This window comes from Syngnathus leptorhynchus, chromosome 9, assembly GCF_054491065.1.
Source record: "Syngnathus leptorhynchus isolate UIUO chromosome 9, UIUO_Slep, whole genome shotgun sequence".
NCBI classification, from domain to species: Eukaryota; Metazoa; Chordata; class Actinopteri; order Syngnathiformes; family Syngnathidae; genus Syngnathus; species Syngnathus leptorhynchus.
Window position 1 is genome coordinate 3,622,043 of NC_141203.1, and position 21,981 is coordinate 3,644,023.

The 21,981-nt window shown below is 40.6% G+C and overlaps 3 protein-coding genes across 3 annotated transcripts; 2 read left to right on the forward strand and 1 right to left on the reverse strand.

The window, feature by feature from the left end:
* Positions 1-11,294: 11,294 nt before the first annotated feature.
* gdf3 (growth differentiation factor 3) lies at positions 11,295-12,820 on the forward strand. Its single transcript, XM_085920537.1, has 2 exons — positions 11,295-11,669; positions 11,909-12,820. The coding sequence occupies exons 1-2, from the start codon at positions 11,420-11,422 to the stop codon at positions 12,727-12,729; spliced, it is 1,071 nt and encodes a 356-aa protein (XP_085776663.1). The 5' UTR covers positions 11,295-11,419; the 3' UTR covers positions 12,730-12,820.
* A 1,037-nt stretch (positions 12,821-13,857) lies between these two features.
* LOC147050651 (olfactory receptor 10J5-like) lies at positions 13,858-14,898 on the reverse strand. Its single transcript, XM_085920418.1, has one exon. The coding sequence runs from the start codon at positions 14,797-14,799 to the stop codon at positions 13,858-13,860; it is 942 nt and encodes a 313-aa protein (XP_085776544.1). The 5' UTR covers positions 14,800-14,898.
* Positions 14,899-19,166: 4,268 nt separating this feature from the next.
* Positions 19,167-20,177, forward strand: LOC147050652 (olfactory receptor-like protein OLF4). Its single transcript, XM_085920527.1, has one exon. It carries the CDS (start codon positions 19,167-19,169, stop codon positions 20,175-20,177), a length of 1,011 nt encoding a protein of 336 aa, XP_085776653.1.
* The last annotated feature ends 1,804 nt before the right edge of the window (positions 20,178-21,981 follow it).

Here is a 21,981-nt window from a genome sequence, read left to right on the forward strand (position 1 = left end):
GTGTCTGAGTGTCTAAAATAAGCAAACGTTTCATTGAAAGCAGTAAAGAATCCAAGATGTGTGTCACGTGAGCTGTATAAGAGGAGCTGCTCAATAGCTTAGCAGCAACATTTCACATGGAACAGCCCGGTGATGACAAGTCAGGTGAAGAGGGAATTGTGATTGATTCGATGGGATTTCATTTAAACTAGGGCTGTCAGATATATTTTTCGAATCGATTAGCCTATCGATTATTCCATAATTTGTCATAATTTGTTCCAGAAAAGTAGTGATGGGATGTTCAAAGATGAGGATTTAAATCAAGTCAAGTCAAGTTTATTTGTATAGCCCTAAATCACAAGCTGTCTCAAAGGGCTTCACATAGACAAAATTTACCTTGTTCAGTGCTAGCATATTAAAAACAAGTACCATACCGTGAGCTGCACTTTGTAAAAGGCATGAAACACACACAAAGCATCATTTACTAAATTAATACATGATGGAGTGTCCTCTTCAAACACCACAGAGTACGTTGTAAATATCAATGGTAGAATATATTGTATTAGTTAATGAGTTAAACAACAAACGCTAATGTTACATTTAGCATGTGCCACTTGGCTTAGTCACATACACGCAAATGCTCACATGCCCACCTACCCTAGCTATGCTTTGAAGGCATTACATAAAACTTTGTTTTACTGGGTAATTATTTTTTCTTTTAGGTGCATGTCAACCATATACTACTGACTGAGTGTGTGCATCCGCACAACAAATGCTTGTGTGGTAAACATGGACAGCTGTCAAACATGGTACAAAATGAAATTATTAGTTAAAATTTGGAGGCAGAAATTTTGGTGTCAGCGAATTTTTGTAGTCAACATATTTTCCCCTATCCCTAAAGTAAACATTTGCAAAAATGGCAAAAGTTTCTAAACTGAGGAAAAAAGACAATTTACTTTTCAACATTAGTCAGTGTTTTTAATAATTACCCAGCTGAAGTGGAATACACAAAGGATTTTAACAACTAACGTTTCCTGTTGCAAAATACTCACCTTTCATTTGTTTGGCGGTGACAAATTTTCACAAAGGAAAGTAAAATACATCAATCCAGAATTCATCTGTGGCCACGTGAACAAACATAAATCACAAACACCATTTTGAAAATGAACATTTTAACATTTTTAACAGTCATACAAGTATAAAAATAATTCAACTACTTTAAAACGAATCATCCAAACAATACATCAAATTTTGCAAAATTCATGACCTGCACAATTGCAAAATTTGGACACATTACAAATAGTTACATAAGGTGCTCACCTGAAAAAATGTCTTCTCACCCCTATTCAACAAAATGAAATGATGAAACCGCCTATTCTGGTCTCCATTATACTAAAGAGCAAAACCAATTACAAATTGGTTGATTTGTCACAAATAAGTCATTATGCCTGACATTTTTAAGACCTTTCCAACACCGGCATTTGGCGATAGTATTTCTTAGGTTAATCTTTTGAAAATCCTATTTCAATTGTTTTATGACTTCAAGGACCGCTTCGTGGACACCAAAGGACGATGGTGTAATGCCAGTGAGTTAAGGCAAAGCAAGGCACGGCACTTTTTTTTACAGAGTACATTTTAATACATAGTAACTTAATGTTTGTCGTATTATTAACACAGTAGAATTAAAGACAGTTGAATAAAAGACAGCTTACTAAAAATACATGCTTCCCTTGATGACATTTTTACTCATCATACAAGTGTTAAAAAGAATATAACCACTGTAAAACGTAAAAAAAAAACGTATCTTTACTGAATGAAATTGTAAATTTGAAGTGCTGTCTTCTCACATTCTTCATCCCACAAGGATGCGCCTTCTTTTGAAAAGTACTGCAAAAAAAAAAAGCCACAAAAAGTCCAAAAATAAAATAAATAAAATACACTTGATAGTGGCAGACCCGAGATGGGGCACTCTGAGGTCTTGGAAATGTTTAATTTAAAGTCGTATTTTTCACAATATTTACAATTGTACAACCTGTGGGGTGTCATGCGACTATTTTATTTTTTTACCTGTGAGTGCCTTAAATATACCTGTATAGCTAATGTGAATTACATCATTGTACAAACAAGTACTCTTTCACATACACGCAAATAAACGTACAGAGATGGCTCAAGGCGGAGCATCTATTCTCATTAGTACCCCGTTGTAGTCCCCAGAAGCCAAACTGACCGTGTGCCAAAGCAATAAACTTGCAATCCCTTCCTGCCATTACCTCATCGTCACCAGTGTCTCATCGTGATGACATCACACTAGCAGATTCGCAGGCAAGCTTACCACCCATACCAAAATATATATGACACTTTGCGACAAGGTCCTTAGCCTTGAAAAGCCAAGGACGAAATGCAGACTAGTCTGAATATGAAACCGTCTGGTTGCATTATTTCAGTTTATGTACCCTCATTGGTTGATTTTGAAATGTGGCTTCCATTGTTCATCTGGTGATTGCTTAGTCTTTCTTATCACGCGCGATGACGCCAGCTTTTTACATATCTATTCTCATTGACTGAGGTGAATGTTTGCTGATGTACAACCTTTACCGCATTGCTTCAAGATAATTGCGTTTAAAAGCCAACGGGTTTATTGACTACACACGTCGGGTCCGAAGAGCTGGCTAATACCTACAGATCGGATTTCCTTTTTAAGTTCAGTGGAAAAAATGGCAGCTCTGACATAAAAAGCGTAGATCCATCACAAGAACAATTTCACTAAAAGACTTATTCAAGGGGTTATTTTATGAAGCTGCTGCATCCCATCCATCTTGTGAGGTAAGTTAAAGCCAATACATCTGGTATATGTCATTGCTGCTATGCCTTTTCCTTGGACATACTGTATCATTTTGCATTTCTGCCTGTCACTCTCATCCGCAGTCTGTTTTTCTCTTCAAACAGAAGAACCCGAGAGGACCTCAGAAGATGCAAAAATGATTCCAGCGAAAAAGATACTTCACTTTATCCCCTTGGCATCATTTACAAAAGACGTGAAGACAGAGATTTGGGATTGGAACTTAAATGGCTCTCTAAAAAGTGAAGTATACTGCGGTTGTCTCCAAAGTGGAAAAATCACAAGTATTCACGAGGAGGTAAAATAACGGCACGAGTAACAAGGCACATACAGTGACGTGTGCACATTTTTTAATGGACTGTTCTTTTGTATGTGCCCCAGCTTGCAGATTTACAAGGAATGAGCCTAATGACTTTGCACCTATTGCTCTCTGCATTCCCATCTGGATGATCATTTTAATGAATGAATTTATTTCTCTCTCTCTCTCTCTCTCTCTCTCTCTCTCTCTCTCTCTCTCTCTCTCTCTCTCTCTCTCTCTCTCTCTCTCTCTCTCTCTCTCTCTCTCTCTCTCTCTCTCTCTCTCTCTCTCTCTCTCTCTCTCTCTCTCAAAAGAAAGAGGCTATAGAACCCCTTTGTATTGATGGCATGATTTTGTTTGATAGCATTAGACCATTAAACATACTAAGACAATACATTTCAAAAATTTTTAGTGATAACAAAAATCTGATCATTATTTTATCATCATTATTTTGCCAGACTCCTTAAAATTTGAAGATGTCTTGTCTTACGTTGAATCCAATAGGCCTCCAGTTCTGATCAACTGCCTTAGATTCAAACTGTGGAGTCGACATAGTCTAAGCAGTGGTTTTCAACCTGGGTTCAATCGAACCCAGGGGGTTCCGTGAGTCGGTCTCAGGGGTTCGGCAGAGCCTCCACTGCGAAAGTCCGAACACATCCGATTTATCGTGTAAATTCGTGATGACGCATATTTGAACTGGTCTCGCAAAGGCAACAGCAGAAGTCACACTGATTTGAGGGTACTATGTAATTTGTTGTGAGTTCATGCAATGTGGTAGTTTTGTTCTTCGAACAAGATGATATTCATGCATGGCTCATTTTGTGCACCAGTCTTGAATTTGAAAATAGGAATTTTATTTTTCACTAACGAGGGGTTTGGTGAATGCCACTCTTCTAAAAGAACGAAGTGGTGGAATAGCAACTCTACTCTGAGTCTTCCCCAGGAAAAGTGAGCTCCTCACCCTAAACTGGTCAAATGCAGATGCCAAAAAGCTCTGGACTTTTTCCAGCAGCGATTAAAACCGTCAGAAAAACAGCTCGACATGTTAATTCACAGTTCAATAACCAAATTGAACCAAATCAAAAGGCCAAGATGCTAAAACTAAGAACTCCATTTGGTGTAAGAGCGTGAAGTTGCATACTTTCCTAACTGCTGAACATGTTGTGATGAAAATTTCCTGCCTTGACGGAATCTTAACGATCAGAGGCAGATATAATGAACTGGAATTCTGAGGTCTTTTAAACAAACATATAAACACATTTCATACACCAAAAGTGCTTATTCTTATTACAGCCCTGGACATGTGCAGAGCAGTCTCTAATTTTTCCTTGGGCAGAAAGACTCGCAAAGCCGTCTGCGGCCAGCCGACATTCGGCAGATATAATTACCGCATCAGTGCTAGCCTACAGTGAGAACGGGAGGCAGTGAAGAAGATTGATCCTCGTAAACAATAATTAGGCTTGTATTGGAGGGAACGTCTACTCGGTGGGAAATGATGATCCGATAAAAAAATTTGGACAAGACAGGATGGCGTCTAAATTTACAATAAGTTTGTATCTAATGATATCAGTTTAAAATAATTATGAATGTTTCTAGTAGTCTTTGAATCATTGGCCATACTCTACTGCGATCGTTCTCTGCAAACTCTTTCTACCGGTTGATCAGAGGTGGTCGGAATGAGGTCACTCATGGCCTCATATTCAATGGGATACTGCAACAGAGGCAAAGCATTACTTCTTTCTTGTCAATAATGTAACCTACAGGTGTCAAACTCAAGGCCCGGGGGCCGGATCCAGCCCACCACATCATTTCATGTGGCCCGCAAAGGCAACTCGTGTGTCAACTCAATGTTTCTTGTTAAAATACCAAAATTGTAAATTGTCATCCAGTGAGGTATGACAAAAAAAAAATTAAAGCCACAATTTTAAAATAAATAAAAAAATAGTTAGGCTTTTTTTTTATGCCACATTCAGTTTTATGTATGCAAAAATATAAGATTGTCATTTATGGCCTCATGAGGGAAACCATAACTAAGATGTGGCCCGCGACAAAAAACGAGTTTGACATCCCCGATTATCAGGTATATTTATTTTTTTCTCCTTTCTGTACCGGTTGTCCCCATGGGGGTTGTGGGTGTGCTGGAGCCTATCCCAGCTGTCATCGGGCAGTAGATGGGGACACCCTGAATTGGATACCAGCCAATCGCAGGGCACACAAAGACGAACAACCAGCCGCACTTGCACTCACACCTATGGGCAATTTAGAGTGCTTCATCAGCCTACCATGCATGTTTTTTGAGGAAGTGGGAAGAAACCTGAGTGCCCGAAGAAAACCCGCACAGGCATGGGGAGAACATGCAAACTCCACACAGGGAGGACCAGAGGTGGACTCCAACCTGTATCCTCTGAATTGTGAGGCGGACGTGCTAACCAGTGGTCCACCATACCGCTAGTTATCCTGTATATCCAAAGACAATAATTGGGTATAAAGTTGCAGATTTTCCCAATGATGACAGCACCACAGTGTTGTTACTTCTACATGAAAACATGGATGCAATTGCAACTACCGTATTTTCCGGACTATAAATTGCTTCAGAGTACAAGTTGCACCAGCCATAAAATGCATAATAAAGAAGGAAAATAGGTATATAAGTCGCACTGGAGTATAAGTCACATTTTTGGGGGAAATTTATTTGATAAAATACAACACTAAGAACATACATGTCATCTTGAAAGGCAATTTGAAATAAAAATAGAATGGCGGCTACAACAGGCTGAATAATTGTGCGGTATGCTAACGTTACTTGACACAAACAACGAACTGAGATTGTGTCTGGTATGTTAACATAACATATTAAGAGTTATTCAGATAACTGTAGCATAAATTTTAAGGGACCGGGCAGAATAGCCAAATGCAGGGAGACACAGATTTTACTGAACAAGAGGAAAGGAGAAGTGGAGGCGTAGGCTCGCAGCTGGGTGAAGCTTGTGCCACAGCGCGGCAGATGATTCTGGAAAGCGGGGGCGACAAGGGGGGCTTGGCATGGAGCGCCACTGAGCAAAGGAGCTGTGCCGATGGAGAACGCGGCGGGCAAAGCACGTAGCGAGGACGTGTGGTGATGGAGATCGTAGTCGAGGCCGAGCGTGGAGTCAGGGCGGGCGTCAAGCAGGACGTGGTCGAGATCAGGCGAATGGCCAGGGCGGGCAACTGGAAAGACAAAACGGGTAAAAAGGCAAAACAGGTCGGCAACGGGAGTCAGACGGGACAAACGCAGTGAGTTTACGAATAGCACCACGGGACGGACTGACAATCTGGAGTTGCGCTGGCTACACTGAAATAGTCCGCTCAACAAGCCAGGGGCAGGTGACAGAACATGCTGTTTGGAGGGGCGCGACCGAGCGGCAGATGCTGCAGGCACGTGACATATAGGACATGTTAACAAGTTTACCAAACCATCCGTGTCGCTCCAAATCATCAAATCCAACAAAATCTTCATCCTCTGTGTCACTAACACCGGCGGTAAAAGATGCGCCGCTTCCTCTTCTATGTCGCTTACGTCAGACTCATTTATCAACACAGGCCTAGAACGCTCTCTTGTGATTTAATGTGGAATGATACAATAATGTGTAATAATAATTTCACACAGTCACACCCCCGGCCAAACTATGAAAAGAACTGTGATTTATAGTCCGGAAAATACGGTATGTATAATCTTCAGTTTTGATTATTATATTTACAATTTCAGATAACGCAAATAAAAGAAGGTTCATTCTATTTGAGGCAGAATTAACTCAGGTATTGTGACTTTGCTTGGGTATGGGTCCGTTTATCAGTAGAAAAGCAAATGAAATCAGATACACCGAGATTGGAATCAGAAAGCTTTTAAATAATACAAACTACAGTAAAGAGGGATATGCAGCACTCTGTTCATGTTACTGTTATTGTTTAAGTGGATTTTGGATGTTGTTTCAGGTGTTCAGAAAATACACAAGTAGTTATCGGATACAGGTCACTTACTGTATAACATGAAGTTATATGTGAACAGACCAAAAACATAACTTGGCGATGAGAAATTAACTTGAATATTTCGGGCACTTTAAAAAGTTTTCTGATTCTTACCAAAGAGTCCTATTGACATGGAATGAGTGTTTTTCAAATACTACGGTTCAGATAAAGCACACAAGAAAGGGTCCTCAAATCCTGGCATCAGACATTGCAGTCACGGAAATAGAATTCAGACAGAGGCCTCCCACAGAGCAACTGATGCTGGGAATTAGGAGTCACCACTTTCGGGTTGGTGCATAAGGGGTGGGGGGATTTGGAATTTACGGGAAGAAGCATCACCCATGAGAGATGATTGTCGAAAAAAACAAAACGTGGGAGTGTGCAAAGTATGAAGCGCAACATCTTACAAGCGAGCAGATGGCATCACACGGATTTTTGCATTCCGGACATTCCTTGCCGCTGCATTTCCAGTCAGCGGCGAGACATGCTGTTCCAATGCTCTGACATCACTCGGGGGTTCCACTCTGCCTTCCACGGTTCGGCCTGCCGCTCTCACACAATCCCACCCATATTTGGAAGTGAGAGGAAGGGAATCCCAGCTGATGACTCAAAGGCCTCGGCTGCGTGCGTGTATGAAAGGCTATCATGCACATCATTATCTCTTTCAGCTCAACATGAGACTTAAACTCAAAGCCCAAATTCATACAATAAATGTATGAAGAAAAAAAAAAGACGCTATGAGTGTTATCTCTAAATTGTCTTAGCTAACTGCCCAAAAGCAGTCACTTGCTTTCAAAGACACCGACGTATCAGCAATAATAAGTTTGTCTTCTTTTTTTATGCCATTAGAGCATATCCTCGTTTTATAATAAACATGTGTTCCTACAGTGGTAATAAAACCCAAATTTGTCGTTGGAATATACCAAGGTATATCACAAACCTATGCTAATGCACTAATAATGACATTTTTACTGTGCATAGTTGTGTGACGGAACACTCTTATGCTTTAATTATGAAACAATCGACTAAAAACTGTAAATAGGGTAGTAAGTGAACATGCCAACATGTTCTTGGGCCATGTACCAAAATTTTAGTGCTTAGACAAGTTTTGTAGTGAAGGTTAGCATAGATTAGACTAACCTAACTATTCACACTGCTTGGAAAAATGATGAGACAAGCTGCTTCACAAGAATCTACTGTACACATATTGCATTCAAATATAGTTATATCAAAATTATTCCACACGAAAGATTTATACTTTGCTCCTGTCAACACTGAAAGTTGGATTCAGGTCCATGAAGCAACATGGAGGTCTAAATTTGGATAGACATTGTTACCGTCTGCACGTTGATGACAGAAGACACGGGTCTCTGGAGTTGTGTGTGGTCCGGGCTATCAGAAAAGACTGCTGTTGTTCTCCCTGGCAGCCAGACACGCACACGCGCTCCCTCAAGCAGGCCTGAGAAAGAAAGAACGCTTTCATGGAATATTCTGTTTAGCTGCACAGACAGTTGCATATGATACTCTCAGGACCCATAAAACAAGTTACTCACAGACAATATCACGCTCATGCTCTGTTTGCCTCGGACTACAGGCAGCATAAATTCGGATTTCAACAATGAATTGAGTGTTCAGAGAGAATGTTGCTAAAATTGGTGCTTGGGCCTCTAAGGCAACTTCATTCTTACATGAAGAATCCAGTGAGAGATTGCACACTGAAAACACAGTATCCACAAAGATAATGCAGTGGTACCTTGAACAAGTTCAGGACTTTCACACAAAATATTACCCCCCCCCCCAAAAAAAAAAAGAATTAATAAAAGACACTGATAAGCATAACTTACATGTTCTCTACAGAGAGGAAAATAAATCCAGAAATATTCAACAATACCCATAAGTAAATTATCTGGCCTTGCCACCGGGGTCCATGCATATTTGGGGGGGGTTAGGGTCCCAATGGCTCCCCTTTGAGTTCTGCCAGTGAGTGTATGCCAGAGAAAAGGAGGTTGCCAGTCATTTCTTATTATCCCAAGCAAAAGGGAAGGCCAGTTTTTCATCCCCAAAGAAGATATACCACCATGTCTTGGTGTAACATCAGAACTACAGACCAAATTTACTCCATGGCTGGTGTGATATATTTTTTAAGTCCAAAAGGATATAATAATTGCCCCCACCTACCCGGGGCTTTGTGTCAACGGAACTGAAAGTTGTTTGAATTCTAAAAGAGCTGACCAGGACAAGATTTGAGGTGGACCACCTCTGTATCTGTGAAGCAAGAAAAACCCTATACACCTAAAATAGAACGAGGGACCCCCGCAGAATTATATAAAAGTGATGACACATCTTACAGTCATCTATTAGGTAGGAAAACACACATCATGCGTCCTACACATCTCCAGTGAAGCACGCACAGAGACAAATGAATGGTGCAGCTGGGGGAAGAGGAAAGAAAATAACAAGTGACTCATTTGACCCATAGAAAACCAAAAGGGAATTAACAGTCATATCCTGAGTTGAGAGAGCAAGGACCCCTTAAAGATGATAGTAATAGAAGTAACGATAAGGCATTCTGTTGTTATTTACTAAGATTGTCTCCAATTTTATAACAAAGGAATTCTATAACACAACAATGTACCATGTCCATGACTTTTCCAAAATGTTCTCCTAATTTCACACATTTCAGCTGCACTGCTAAAAAATGTAGCCACACAAAACAAAACAAACAAACCAACAAAAAGGTCATCATCTGAAACGTAGCAGTGTACGTGACTCGAAATCAAACCACAGACACATTCAATTGGAACAGAAGCAACAATTTGACAATGATCAATAAGATTAACAGGTGAGCCGATTTCTTTAAGGGGCAGGATAAAAAAAAAAATGTTTTTGCATCATTGAAATCAGGGGTGTCTAAACTGTGGTGAAAATTGGAGAAGGGAAGAAGTTGATTCTCATCTCTTACTTTCTTTCTCAACCAATCATACATCATTAACTAAGATGTGACACTAAAGTACAATTCTACAGTACAAGTACAGAATGCTCCTGTTTTGGTTCTAAATTTGGAGAAGATTCTGGTGCAGCCCAGTCCAGAAATTGAGCCCTTTTTAATATAAGACAGATTCGTTTCCATGACAAATGAACGCCATGTACATAGTGTTTAGTAGAAACACGGTGTTTAAAATAGTGTTTCTCGAAGGCCTTGGTTGACCCCAAGCGTCGATATTGTAGAACGACATCAAACATGACGTCATGCTCGTCTATACCACTCCAAAGTGAAACAGGGGAGTACATTGAGGGGAATACACTGCTTAAAGAATGTATGCAAGTTTATCAAAACGATCGAGTACAACACTCTTCAAAACATAACATGAGAACTTAAAGGGTCTCGAGAAGCTGTCAGTAATTGCAAGAAAAAGCTAGTAAAGCCGCAACGGCGGTGAACTCCACCCCATCCCGTGAAGAAATGGCGAATGTTAAGCGAGAGGCGCCTTTTCAAAATAGAAAACACACATAGCTTTTTTCTTCTTCTTCGCTGTTGCCGTGGATTGAATAAAAACCGCAGTGTGACACCCGCAAAACTGTCGCCAGGGTCAACGTTTTCCCCATAGCCTCAAAAAAGAAGCGAATATTATATGTGCAGAACAATATTGCTGCTTGTAACACTTGTAGCAGTATATTCCGTTTTAGAGTTGTGTATGTACGTGTCTTTGTATCATTCACACGCAGGGAAATGCGGGGGAAGACATGATTTGGACACATCTTTTTTTTCTTAGTTGATGAATTGACATTTAATATAAATTTTACTGTTCAAAATAGATATACGTCCTTGTTATTAAAATATTTCTACACCAGAATCAGCTTTATTGACTAAATTTGTGCATGCCAAACAGTGAATTTGACTCCAGTTGATCTCAGGCTCTGTACAACATTTAAGTGACTGACAACATTCAGGTAACTAACTCCATGTACCTTTACTACTCATTTTCCCCAAAGGTTAAAAAACACATCAAGTTAAAAAATGACAGGAATGATCCAAAATTAACTTTTTATTTGCTGATCTATTAGCCCTAGTTTTAAAGACCAAATGTGTCTCTTGAGCGCGACTGTTGCACTGAGCTTTAATGATTTGAAAACTCAAAGAACTGAAAACAGTTTGGAAAAACAAACGAAAATGTTTGGAGCCACCATGCTTCCCCGCCCCCTCCTTCGCTATCTTATCAATCACACCGGGAGGTAGCGCCATTTAAATCAAACGTTCCCGCGCGCAGCAGAGCAGAGTCGCCAGGGTGAAGAAAAACATGCGTGGGCTCCTGCTCCTTCTGGTCCTGGTCGGCGTGGACACTGTCCCTCAGCAGCGGCTACTCCTCGGTGCCCTAGGTCTTTCCGAGCGACCGTTCGCCGGGTCCAGATCCGGGCGCCGCGACGTCCCTCCGGCCCTCTGGAGGATCTTCCGTAGGTCGGAGCGCGTCCAGGCCGACGAGGTTGAGGCGTGCACGGTGTCCGAGTACGGCGTGCGTGGCAACATCATCAGATACGTGCAAGACCAAGGTAATGGCTATGGTACTTCTGGATCGTCAGTAAAATCCGTTGTTTTACTAACAGTACCAAAAACCAAATCCATGTGCGAGTCTGTGCGGGTTGCGTATAAACCGTTTTTGTTGCAAGTGTGTGCGCAATTGTGTGTCTGCATGTGTGTTTGTGCACGTGTCCGACATACAATTGTGTGTCTGTGTCCATTCCTGAGTTTTTAATGATGCTACTATTTGTGTATGTTTGTGCATGTTCAGGTGGTGTCATTCCAGGTTCTGGCATGATGTGCCCAGGCTGCATGGACCAGCATCTGTTTTTCAATCTTGCGGCCCTGGAGTCATTGGAAGTCTTGTATCTGGCCCAGTTGCATGTCCACTTCATGTTGCAGTCTGGGATGACGGCAGCGAGGGTGCTTCAAAGCGGTCCTACCATCAGTGCTGTTTTGTACAAGGTGGTCCGGCCTACGCTGAAGGGTGCCGACCCTAGGACCAACCGCCGCCTCCTTCTGTCCCAGTCGGTCCGGCTGGGCCCGGAAGGGGTGTCGGTCACTATGGATGTCACATCGCTGGCTGAGTCCTGGCGCCGCCCGGCACGCAATTACGGTCTGCTTCTGGAACTTCGGCCTTTGGATACTGATCCGGATCAATCCTGGGCGGCGCCATCTGTGCAGGCCACTTTGGTGGCCGTGTCGCTCCACCCACAGCAGTGTCGTTCCCGGCAGAGGAGGAGTGCCACCCATTCCCAGCCCCCTGTGTCGCCCAGCAATGTTTGTAAAGCCCGCCGCCTCTATGTGGACTTTAAAGATGTGGGCTGGCAAGATTGGATCATCGCACCACAAGGCTACATGGCAAACTACTGCCACGGTGAATGCCCCTTCCCTCTCAGCGACAGCTTGAACAGCACCAACCACGCCATCCTGCAAACTCTGGTTCACTCGCTGGATCCGGGAAGCACCCCTCAACCCTGTTGCGTGCCCGTCCGATTTTCGCCTATCTCTATGCTCTACTATGACAACAACGACAACGTGGTGCTGCGCCATTACCAGGACATGGTGGTGGACGAATGTGGATGTCGATGACCAAAGCCTCCCAGGCCTCTCTGCCATACCATTTGTCAACTGCCTGATTTTAAATGATGTTAATAAAGTTTGAAATGAAACATGGGAAAAATCGGAACTTTTTAATAGACATAAGGCAGGATAAGAATTTTGGAGAAAAACAAAAGACACAATTTGATATTAAAACCTCATGCAAGGGGATGGATCGAAACCCCCCCCAGGTTGGCATCTTCTACACACGCACAGTTGACTTCTGCCATCTCCAATTTTAGACAAATATCAAAATATAACAGGGAGAGAAAGAGACAGGAACAAGGTTACATTTTTTTTCAACTACATGTTACAGTACTGTCTAAGAGCAAAGAAATATTATTTCCAACAGAAACCAGCCATAGAATTTCTGCAACAAACGTGGTGGGACTTTCAAGTGAAAAAATCTTATTCAGGATATAAATAATCAACACACTACACTGTTCCGGGGTACAGGGTACTGAAGTCTAATTCTGCTGACTTCGGACGAAAGGCAGAACTGGTCGCCAGTCAATGAAAGATTTACGGTGGAGGCCTCACATTCAAACCGTGGGGTAAGGCCTCCGTCTAAAAATCTCTTTGTCCGCTAGATGGAGCCAAATTGTTGCAATTGTTCTACTGGTTGATGGGAACGCAACACCCCAAATTGACCCAATTTCTTAGGTTGTTTTGCAAAACAAGCCAAACTTGTGTCAAATTTCGTTACAGTTGGTTACTATAAAATGTCAATAATGTAATCCAAGTAGCATGATATAAAACTGATGTAACTACATTACTTTCAATTACTCAAGAATAAATCTACCCTCAAATGTGTTAAAAAAAAAAAGACAAAGGAACGAAATATTAAAAACGGTATATACTGTATTTATATTAGCAGTGTAGTATTTTTTTTAAAGAAAATTTCTCAAAATGCAATTCTGCAATTTGAAGGTCAGTTGAACCTGCAGCAAGAATTTTGAAAATTGAAATGTTCTGGAGAAATTGTGCTTTCTGTGTGGGGAAAATATCCTTTATGGGGAAAATGACTGTGTTTGGTCAAAATAGCTATTTAAAATCAAAAGTACAACAATATAATTGAATAATTTCTCAATATATCCCTACAAAACTCCATGCATTAATTTACCTGGCTGGCCTTGCTGGATTTGATCTTGACCTGCCTCCAAATAACGCCTTGATATGTTTCCATATTTGCTTCATCTTCAGTCCATATATAATAGGATTGAAGAGAGGATTGTACACCACTATTTGCAACATCATAATCATGCGAGTGGTTTTTGGAAGGTCAGATTCTAATTTGTCCAGAATGACGTCAAACATAACTAAGCAAGAGAAGCAGATCAAAACCATTAGATGAGGTAAACAGGTCTCAGCTGCCTTTTTCACGGCCCTGCCGCAACGGCGATAGGAAATGATAAATATTTTGATGTAGGTGTAGAGGATGAACAGCACAGGGAGAATCTCACAGTTGATAAAGACAAACACAGTATAAATGGTGAGTATTTGTGTTTTCATGCACTGAAGCTTATTTATAGAATTGTTACAGAATATCCCCCCTGAAAGAAATTTGCACATTTTTATCTTTGTATTAAAATAAATTGCCAAGCCAATCTGAATGGCAGGCAGAAGCCAGGCGAAGGCCAACAAGATAGCGACATTGGTTGCGCACATAATAGTTGCATATTGCAGCGGCTTGCAGATGGACACATACCTGTCATAAGCCATGGCTGACAACAGAAAGAAGTCTGAAGCAGCTAAAGTGTAGAAACAAAACATTTGAAACATACAAGCTGCATGAGAAATGCTCTGCTGGTGAGACAAGACGTCCACAATGAGTTTGGGGTAAAAAGCAGTGCTGTAGAAAAGCGAGTTTAGACATAAAGCTCCAATGAAAACATACATAGGCTCATGAAGGTTCCTGTGGATCCAGATGAGGCAAATAATGGTGCAATTACAGCAGATGATGAGAATATATACAATCAACAAGAACACAAAGTAGATATATCGGTACTTCTCCACATCTACGTAGCCACCAAGAATTATTAGGACGTGTGTTCTGTTCATGTTTCGTTCATGTGCATAATGCACACGAACGGTCAGGAGTGTCAAGTCTTTTATGATGGCTGCTCAGCCTCCACGGATCTCATTAAAAGCTGCTGTCATGTCAACAAACTCCCCTCTGTTGTTTTCACCTTCGTGTTGTTTGTGAGATTGACCTGTCCGTCACGTTCAGGAGGGTCAAACATTTGTAGGACATGAAGTGTCCAGTTGTTTCTTGGATAACAGTGGACAGTTGTTTCTTGGATAACTCTGTCGTGCACCCCCCCCACACACACACACACTTCTATGATCATGTTGTATCCCAAAGTCCATGACACATTCTAGGGCAGGGTTCGGCAATTGTGGTCTGCTCAATTGTCTTCAATGGTTCATATTAGACGTTCTCGAAATCAGAAAGATTGTGAAAATGTCATCTTGTTCTGGTTTTGGTTTCCAAAAACGTAAAAGAAAAAATTATATGACAACCCAGCCTCTGCACAGTCATGAATTGTTCAATGTGATAATCGCAAGCAAAAGTGCTATTTCTGTCATGTCTGTCTGTTTTCTTTCCCAAGTTACCAAGACACACAAACACAATGTGTTCCGAGAGTCTTTTTGGAAACCGAATAGGTCATGGCTCGTTACAGTATATATTACATTGAAATCTGTAAAGCAGGGGTCACACGTTATACTTGTCAGAGGGCCAGAATAGTCACATAGAAATTAGATCAATAAAATTTTGGCACAACATTATTATTTGATGTTTAGTATTTATATATTTTTCCATTTCATTACAAAACTGAAGCTGTTTTTAGCCTTTACAGTCTCAGTTGAGGCTGTTTTCAGTTGCTTTAGTATGGATCACATTGTGGCAGAAGTGAGAGGCACATCTTTAATCTGACTGACTGCCCGGTGAGTCAAGACTAGGGATTGGAATTGATAAGATTTTTACGATTCCATTTTTGATTCTGTTTAATGATTCTCATTTGGGGAAAAAAGAAGCATAAAAATGATTATGTTCATTTTATTTTATATATTGCAACTTAAATATGACATTAGAAACCTAAGAGTGAAGATTGCAAACATTCTCCGACAATAGAAATCATCACCTACCGAAAATCAGGGGCTTCTACTGTGCAAATGGGTGCGAGCCTTTAACTACAAACTTTGCCCCCCCCCGAACCCTGAACAGGATGAGCAATATTGAAAATGGAGGAATGGAAGAAATAAAGCAAATTCCAAAAGTGGACATACAACAAAAAGCACTTTTTGCAAATAAACTTAATGTTATTTTCATTTTCTAAAGTAAAAAACAACAGATTAAATTTGGAAATGGGATTTTTATGAATTTTTTTTTAAGGCCTCATTGCCCAGTTTTTACAACAGGCTGTACAATTGAGAGTTACGTCATCCATGTGTAGAAAGTCAATATAGTGGGATTGACATGTTATTTTCTGCTGTCATTACAATGCATAATTAGAAGGGGAAAAGTGATGTAAGAGTGTCATGACAAGGTCAGGCTCAGGGGGCTGTTAATGATGAGCCAGTGGTCACACATGATGTTCTCATGAGAGCGTTGTATCTGGCAAACAAATAAATTCCCAGTGAGTCAAATCAAATCACTTTTATTCATATGATGCCAATTCACAACAGACGTGATCTCAAGACTTTTTTATGTTACACTGTTAACACGTATCCTTGGCCCAGTCTTTTAGAGTGGGTGACCCTGTCTAGCCACCATGAGCCAAGTTGGGGTGCCCCCCATGTATTCATAATATAATCTGATAAAATAGATAAGATAATTTTGTCAAATTTTGCATGGATTTTAAAGTTGAAAATGTAGAATTATTGGTAAATGGGACGTTTTGGAATAGGTAGGCATAAGATGAACAGTTTAAAGTTGGAACGTGTTGAATCGGTCAAAACATTTTGAAATTAAAAGGGAAAAGCGAAATTATTAAAGATTTTGCAGAAATTTTATATGTGAAAATGTGGAATTGTTTGGAAGTGGGATGTTTTAGAATAGGTAGGCATAAGATGAACAGTTTAATGTTGAAACGGGTAGAATCGGTCAAATAATGTAGAAATTGGAAGAGGAAAATGAAATTCAGAATTTTAAAGATGAAAATGTGGAATTTTTGAAATTTAGCAATTTTGGGAATGTTGAAAATCCTCCTCAATCAAAGATGATAATGTGAATTTTTTGAAACTTAGCAATTTTGGGAATGTTGAAAATCCTTCTCAATGTGATTTAAATGTGCATGTAATTTCTTTCCAACTGTGAAAATATCGCAAACTTAAGTGTTTTTTTTTTATGATCGCCTGAAATCTTTACTGTTGCATAACAAATGGATAGAAAAGTGGCTTTGAAATGAAAAGCTGGGCCGGCACTACGGACTGCAATGGGTCCGGCAACCATGGATGGAGTAAGTCATACAAGAGAAATCTGATTGGATGATTTCACAACTTCATGGAACAAATATGAGAATTTGAGTGGTAAAGAAGGCCTTCCTGGATGTGATTGATTGCCGCTGCTGCTGCTGCTAACACCCCAAGGACCAAGAGCATGACTATTGTTATTTGCAGCATGCTAAGGGTGATACTTGGTGGGATCATCCAGAGATTTGATTTGTTTGTCGCAACAATATCTCCAGAGAGAATTATTGTGACCACTTGCTCATTATTAGCGGTCTCTCGAGGCTGACCTTGTTATGACACTACATCAGTGTTCCCCTTCTAATTAACCCCATGGGTTCTCAACTGGCCGTTTGTGTCCACCTTGTTTCCGTTAATTTCAACCAATTTGACTTGAAAATATAATAAAAGTTCACAAAGGAAAAACAGTTCCTTAGGCAAGAACCTTAATGCTATTTGACAATACCTCAGATGAGTGATACAATCATACCAGCTCCAGGTCAATAAGGTCTGCACCACCTGTTGGGGAACCAGGACACACCGGTGAGAAAAGATCTATTGGAACAAGAGCGAGGAATTCATGGACCAGGGCGGAAAACACAATACTGATGGAGTGCTACTACGGTAGTAATACCAGTAAAAGAGGATATTTGTACAGAATGTGGGAAGCATGGACTCCGCATACACATTGGACAAGAAACAACCACGGGCTCAGTGTTCAAGCATCAGCTATAGGAAGTTGCTGCCAGAGCTGGGGATGGATTATACACAATGTGCTTCCTCTGCAGTACAAAGATGCTGGGGAAACCCGTGGTCACTCGTGGGGTGGTTTCACCATCACTCCCAATCATCGTGAATGGGTTCCACGCCCAACAAGCAGAACATCTCAACACAAGAGCAAATGACCTCAGAAAGAGTCATGGGAGAACTCAACTACCGCCTGGTTGCTGAGGCTGAAGAAAGACGTGCAATTAGAATCACTATTGACACAGCACTGATCCCTACCAAGAACATTACTGAGATCAATCAGCTGATCTATGTATCAATTATCCTAGAGATGCTTGGCTCTGAGAAAAACAACTGGAAGGAACATGGGCCACCTCCATGGAAGAGAAGGATAGAGACAAAAGTAAGGGTGAGAGAAGTTAGCCTCTTAACAGAGCAAAGAACTGCCCAAGAAATACAGTAAGATGTCCACAGATGAGGCATTTGAGACTTCTAAACAAAGACAGCCTGATCTCGTGTCAACGAGAGACGTAGAGGCCATGAGAACGAACGCAATGTTCTCCGACCACCCAGCTATGGTCTTCTCTCAGTGGCAAAGGAGAAACACCAAATAGGCTGAGACAGATTAATTCTAGAAGAGCTATGGAAAACGAAGCGTCACACAATACCAATGCCTGGCAGATTTACAAACAAAGCACAGAAATATTGAAAAACAAGAACCAGTAATCATAACAGTGGCAGATATCTAAGCAAGAGTGTCAAAGATGGAGCTGGACAGCACCAGCGCCAGACATGATTCATGTCTACTGGCTTTTGGTCCGGACCAAACAAGCAGACCAAAGGACTTTCCTGGTCTGAACACACCCTAAGTCTCAACATGGCCATATTTTGGCTGTGGTAGTAGCATAAAATAAGCAGTTTTGGCCTTACTGTACCAAATGTCAACAAAACTGTGACCTGATAACAAGGGAATGACTTTAGGCGTACGGTTACACCACCGAGTGATTTTACATTTACCTATATGGTTTGAAGGTTATAAAAGATGCCCTTCCAGTAACCAGGACTACCATGTGGCCCGGTGATGAAGACAAACTTGGCACCCTTGCTTTAGAACTCATCCAACATTTTGACCCTGCTGTATGTGACAGACAGATAGGGGGTGCCAAGAAGAAGCCTCGGAGAAGTTTGTTGACATGACAGCAGCTCCTAATGAGATCCATAGAGGCTGAGCAACCAACATAAAAGACTCCATGGTCCGGCGAATCTTGACCAGCAGTGTGCAGTGTGCACACAGAGAGTCAACACATGAATGGAACATGAATGGAACACACTATCTAATAAGTCTTGGTGGCTATGTAGATGTGGACAAGTACAGATATGTATACTTTGTGTTCTTGTTGATACTATATGTTGTCATCATCTGCTGTAATACCACCATTATTTGCCTCATCTGGATTCACAGGAACCTTCACGAACCAATGTATATTTTCATTGCAGCTTTGTCTCTAAACTCGCTTTTTTTCAGCACTGCTATTTATCCCAAACTCATTGTGGACGTTTTGTCTCACAGGCAGAGCGTTTCTCACGCAGCTTGCATGTTGCAGTATTTAATATTTTATTCACTAGCAGGTTCAGACTTCTTGCTGTTGTCAGCCATGGCTTATGACAGGTATGTGTCCATTTGTAAGCCTCTGCATTATATGTCTGTGATGAACAAAACCAATGTCACCATCTTCTTGGTTTTGGCCTGGTGTTTGCCTGCCTGCCACGTATTAGTGGCGACTGTCATCAGTGCAAAGCAAAAAATGTGTCACTTTATGTTAGCGGGAGTCTTTTGCAATAATTCCATCCAGAAACTTCTTTGTGTGAAACCAATGTTTCTAACTGTGTGGGGTTTATTTGTTTTGACAAATATTACTCTCATCCCTGTGCTGTTTATCCTCTTCACGTACTTGAAGATATTCATGTTGGCCTATCGCAGCTGCGGAGAAGTGCGGAAAAAAGCAACAGAGACATGTTTACCCCACCTGATGGTTTTAATCAGCTTCTCGTGTTTGTGTGGTTTCGATGTCATCATAGCGCGATTGGAGTCAGATCTTTCGAAACCTGCGCAACTGATTATGACTCTACAAATTGTGGTCTACAATCCTCTGTTCAATCCCATCATATATGGAGTGAAGATGAAAGAAATCTGGAAACACATCAAGAGGTTGTTGTTGTTTGGACGATATCCAGTAAGACAAATGTCTTTGACAAAGTAGTCTTTTTTTGTTGTTCCTCTCTGTGTGTGGGATTGTGCTGATCTGATGTGTTATTGTTGTTAACTGTTTTTGTAGAAATGTTCCACAGCTGAATAAAAAGCATTGAGGATCATTCACTTAACATCATGATTTAATTTTTCATTTATCACATTTGCTTTTTTCCCTACAAGAGTAAAATGTAGAGGAGGTATTTTAGGTTCGAGAAAACTTCATTTATCCTCGGAAGTCTTGACTTTTTGAAAATCTTATTTTTGTTCTTCCAGTGCCATTTTTGAATCTTCATCTACTCAAATGTTTCTTTTGGTTTTCCTCCATTACCAACTATGCAAAAAAACCAAAAACAAAAACAGGGGTTTTTAGAAAAAATATTAATCACACATTATTTTTGAAAAGAATTATTATTATGTTTTGTATTTCCGCACAAACTAACTTCTAAAACCAATATTTGAAAATCTAATTTTACTCATCTAATTTCACTGTCTTTGACAAGAATGAAAGAAAGAACAAATGAATGAAAGAAAATATATGTTGATTTATGTTTAATTTACGAAAAAACCCTTCTCTATAATATTTACAACCTTAGCAACATCCACACATTTGATTTTAGCAATAATAATCGATTACATTTTTGTATTTTATCAAGTTACATTTTAAATGTCTTTGGTTAACTATTGCAACAGAATCCCCCATTTAACACAACCTCCTCTCCCCATGGTTACCACTTGGGAGAATACCATCAGGGTGATACACCTGGCCTGCACTGGGTACGCCTCCATGCAAGTGCTCCTCACCTCAGAAAAGTAGAAAAAGTAAAAAAGTAAAATTAGGAAACAAACCAATAATGTCTGTGTGAAAACTTACAAAAATCAGGACCCAATCTTCCACAGCTAACACAGACTAATTGGCAAAGGACTGTAATGAATTAATTCAAATGGTGACTGAAAAGTACGTATAGATGGAAACAAATTAGAAATACTATTTTTATAAGTATACTAAATAAATGGGGGTAAGTAGAACTTAGACCAGTTTATGATGATGACGTAGTTTGACACTGCAGTGACACAAAGAAAACAGCAGATGGTACTATATTACAAGATTTGGTTGTAGTGAATTTTTATTTTTAGGCGTTATCTCTCAAAAATGATTTTTAACTTCACTTAAGTCTCTTTTGCCACCTCCCGCACCAAAATAGCATTTAGATGCCAACACAACCACTGACTGGAGATGAAGTAATGTATGGGCGTTTTTCTGGCAGTCGTCAACTTGCCAGGCAACATAAAACGGCGTCCGTCGGTACTTAGGGACGATTTCAAGGACGTATGAAAACCCACATCCGTCCAAACAGATTTGACATTTTCCGCAAACTACACTATTACTGCACCACCACCAAAGTTCTCCGTGCAGTTTTTGTGTAATTGACATTAAAGTGCGCTATTTTCCAACTTGTGTGATGACGCAATTGGTGTCACCCCCAAATATATGTCTCACTGCTTCCAGTTCATTAGTGCTTTGATTGTATTTGAGGATAAAGATGGACTTGCATTATTATTATTATAGAGGCGCGTTCGGATATTTTCTCCAGCGCCCGTGCACTAAGAGTGGGTGTGTTCGGACAGGCAGAGTGCGCTTTGCTCCCATTCATTTCCGAAAGCAGCCAGCACTGGAGCACGGTGTCCCAATTCCTTCGTTTTGGGAGCACTCTGAAAAACCGAACGACAAATCTGAACAACGCTCTGACTATTCGAACGGTCGGAGTCAACTAGTGCTCGTTTGGAGTTTATTTTTGAACGCGCCTGAAAGAGCT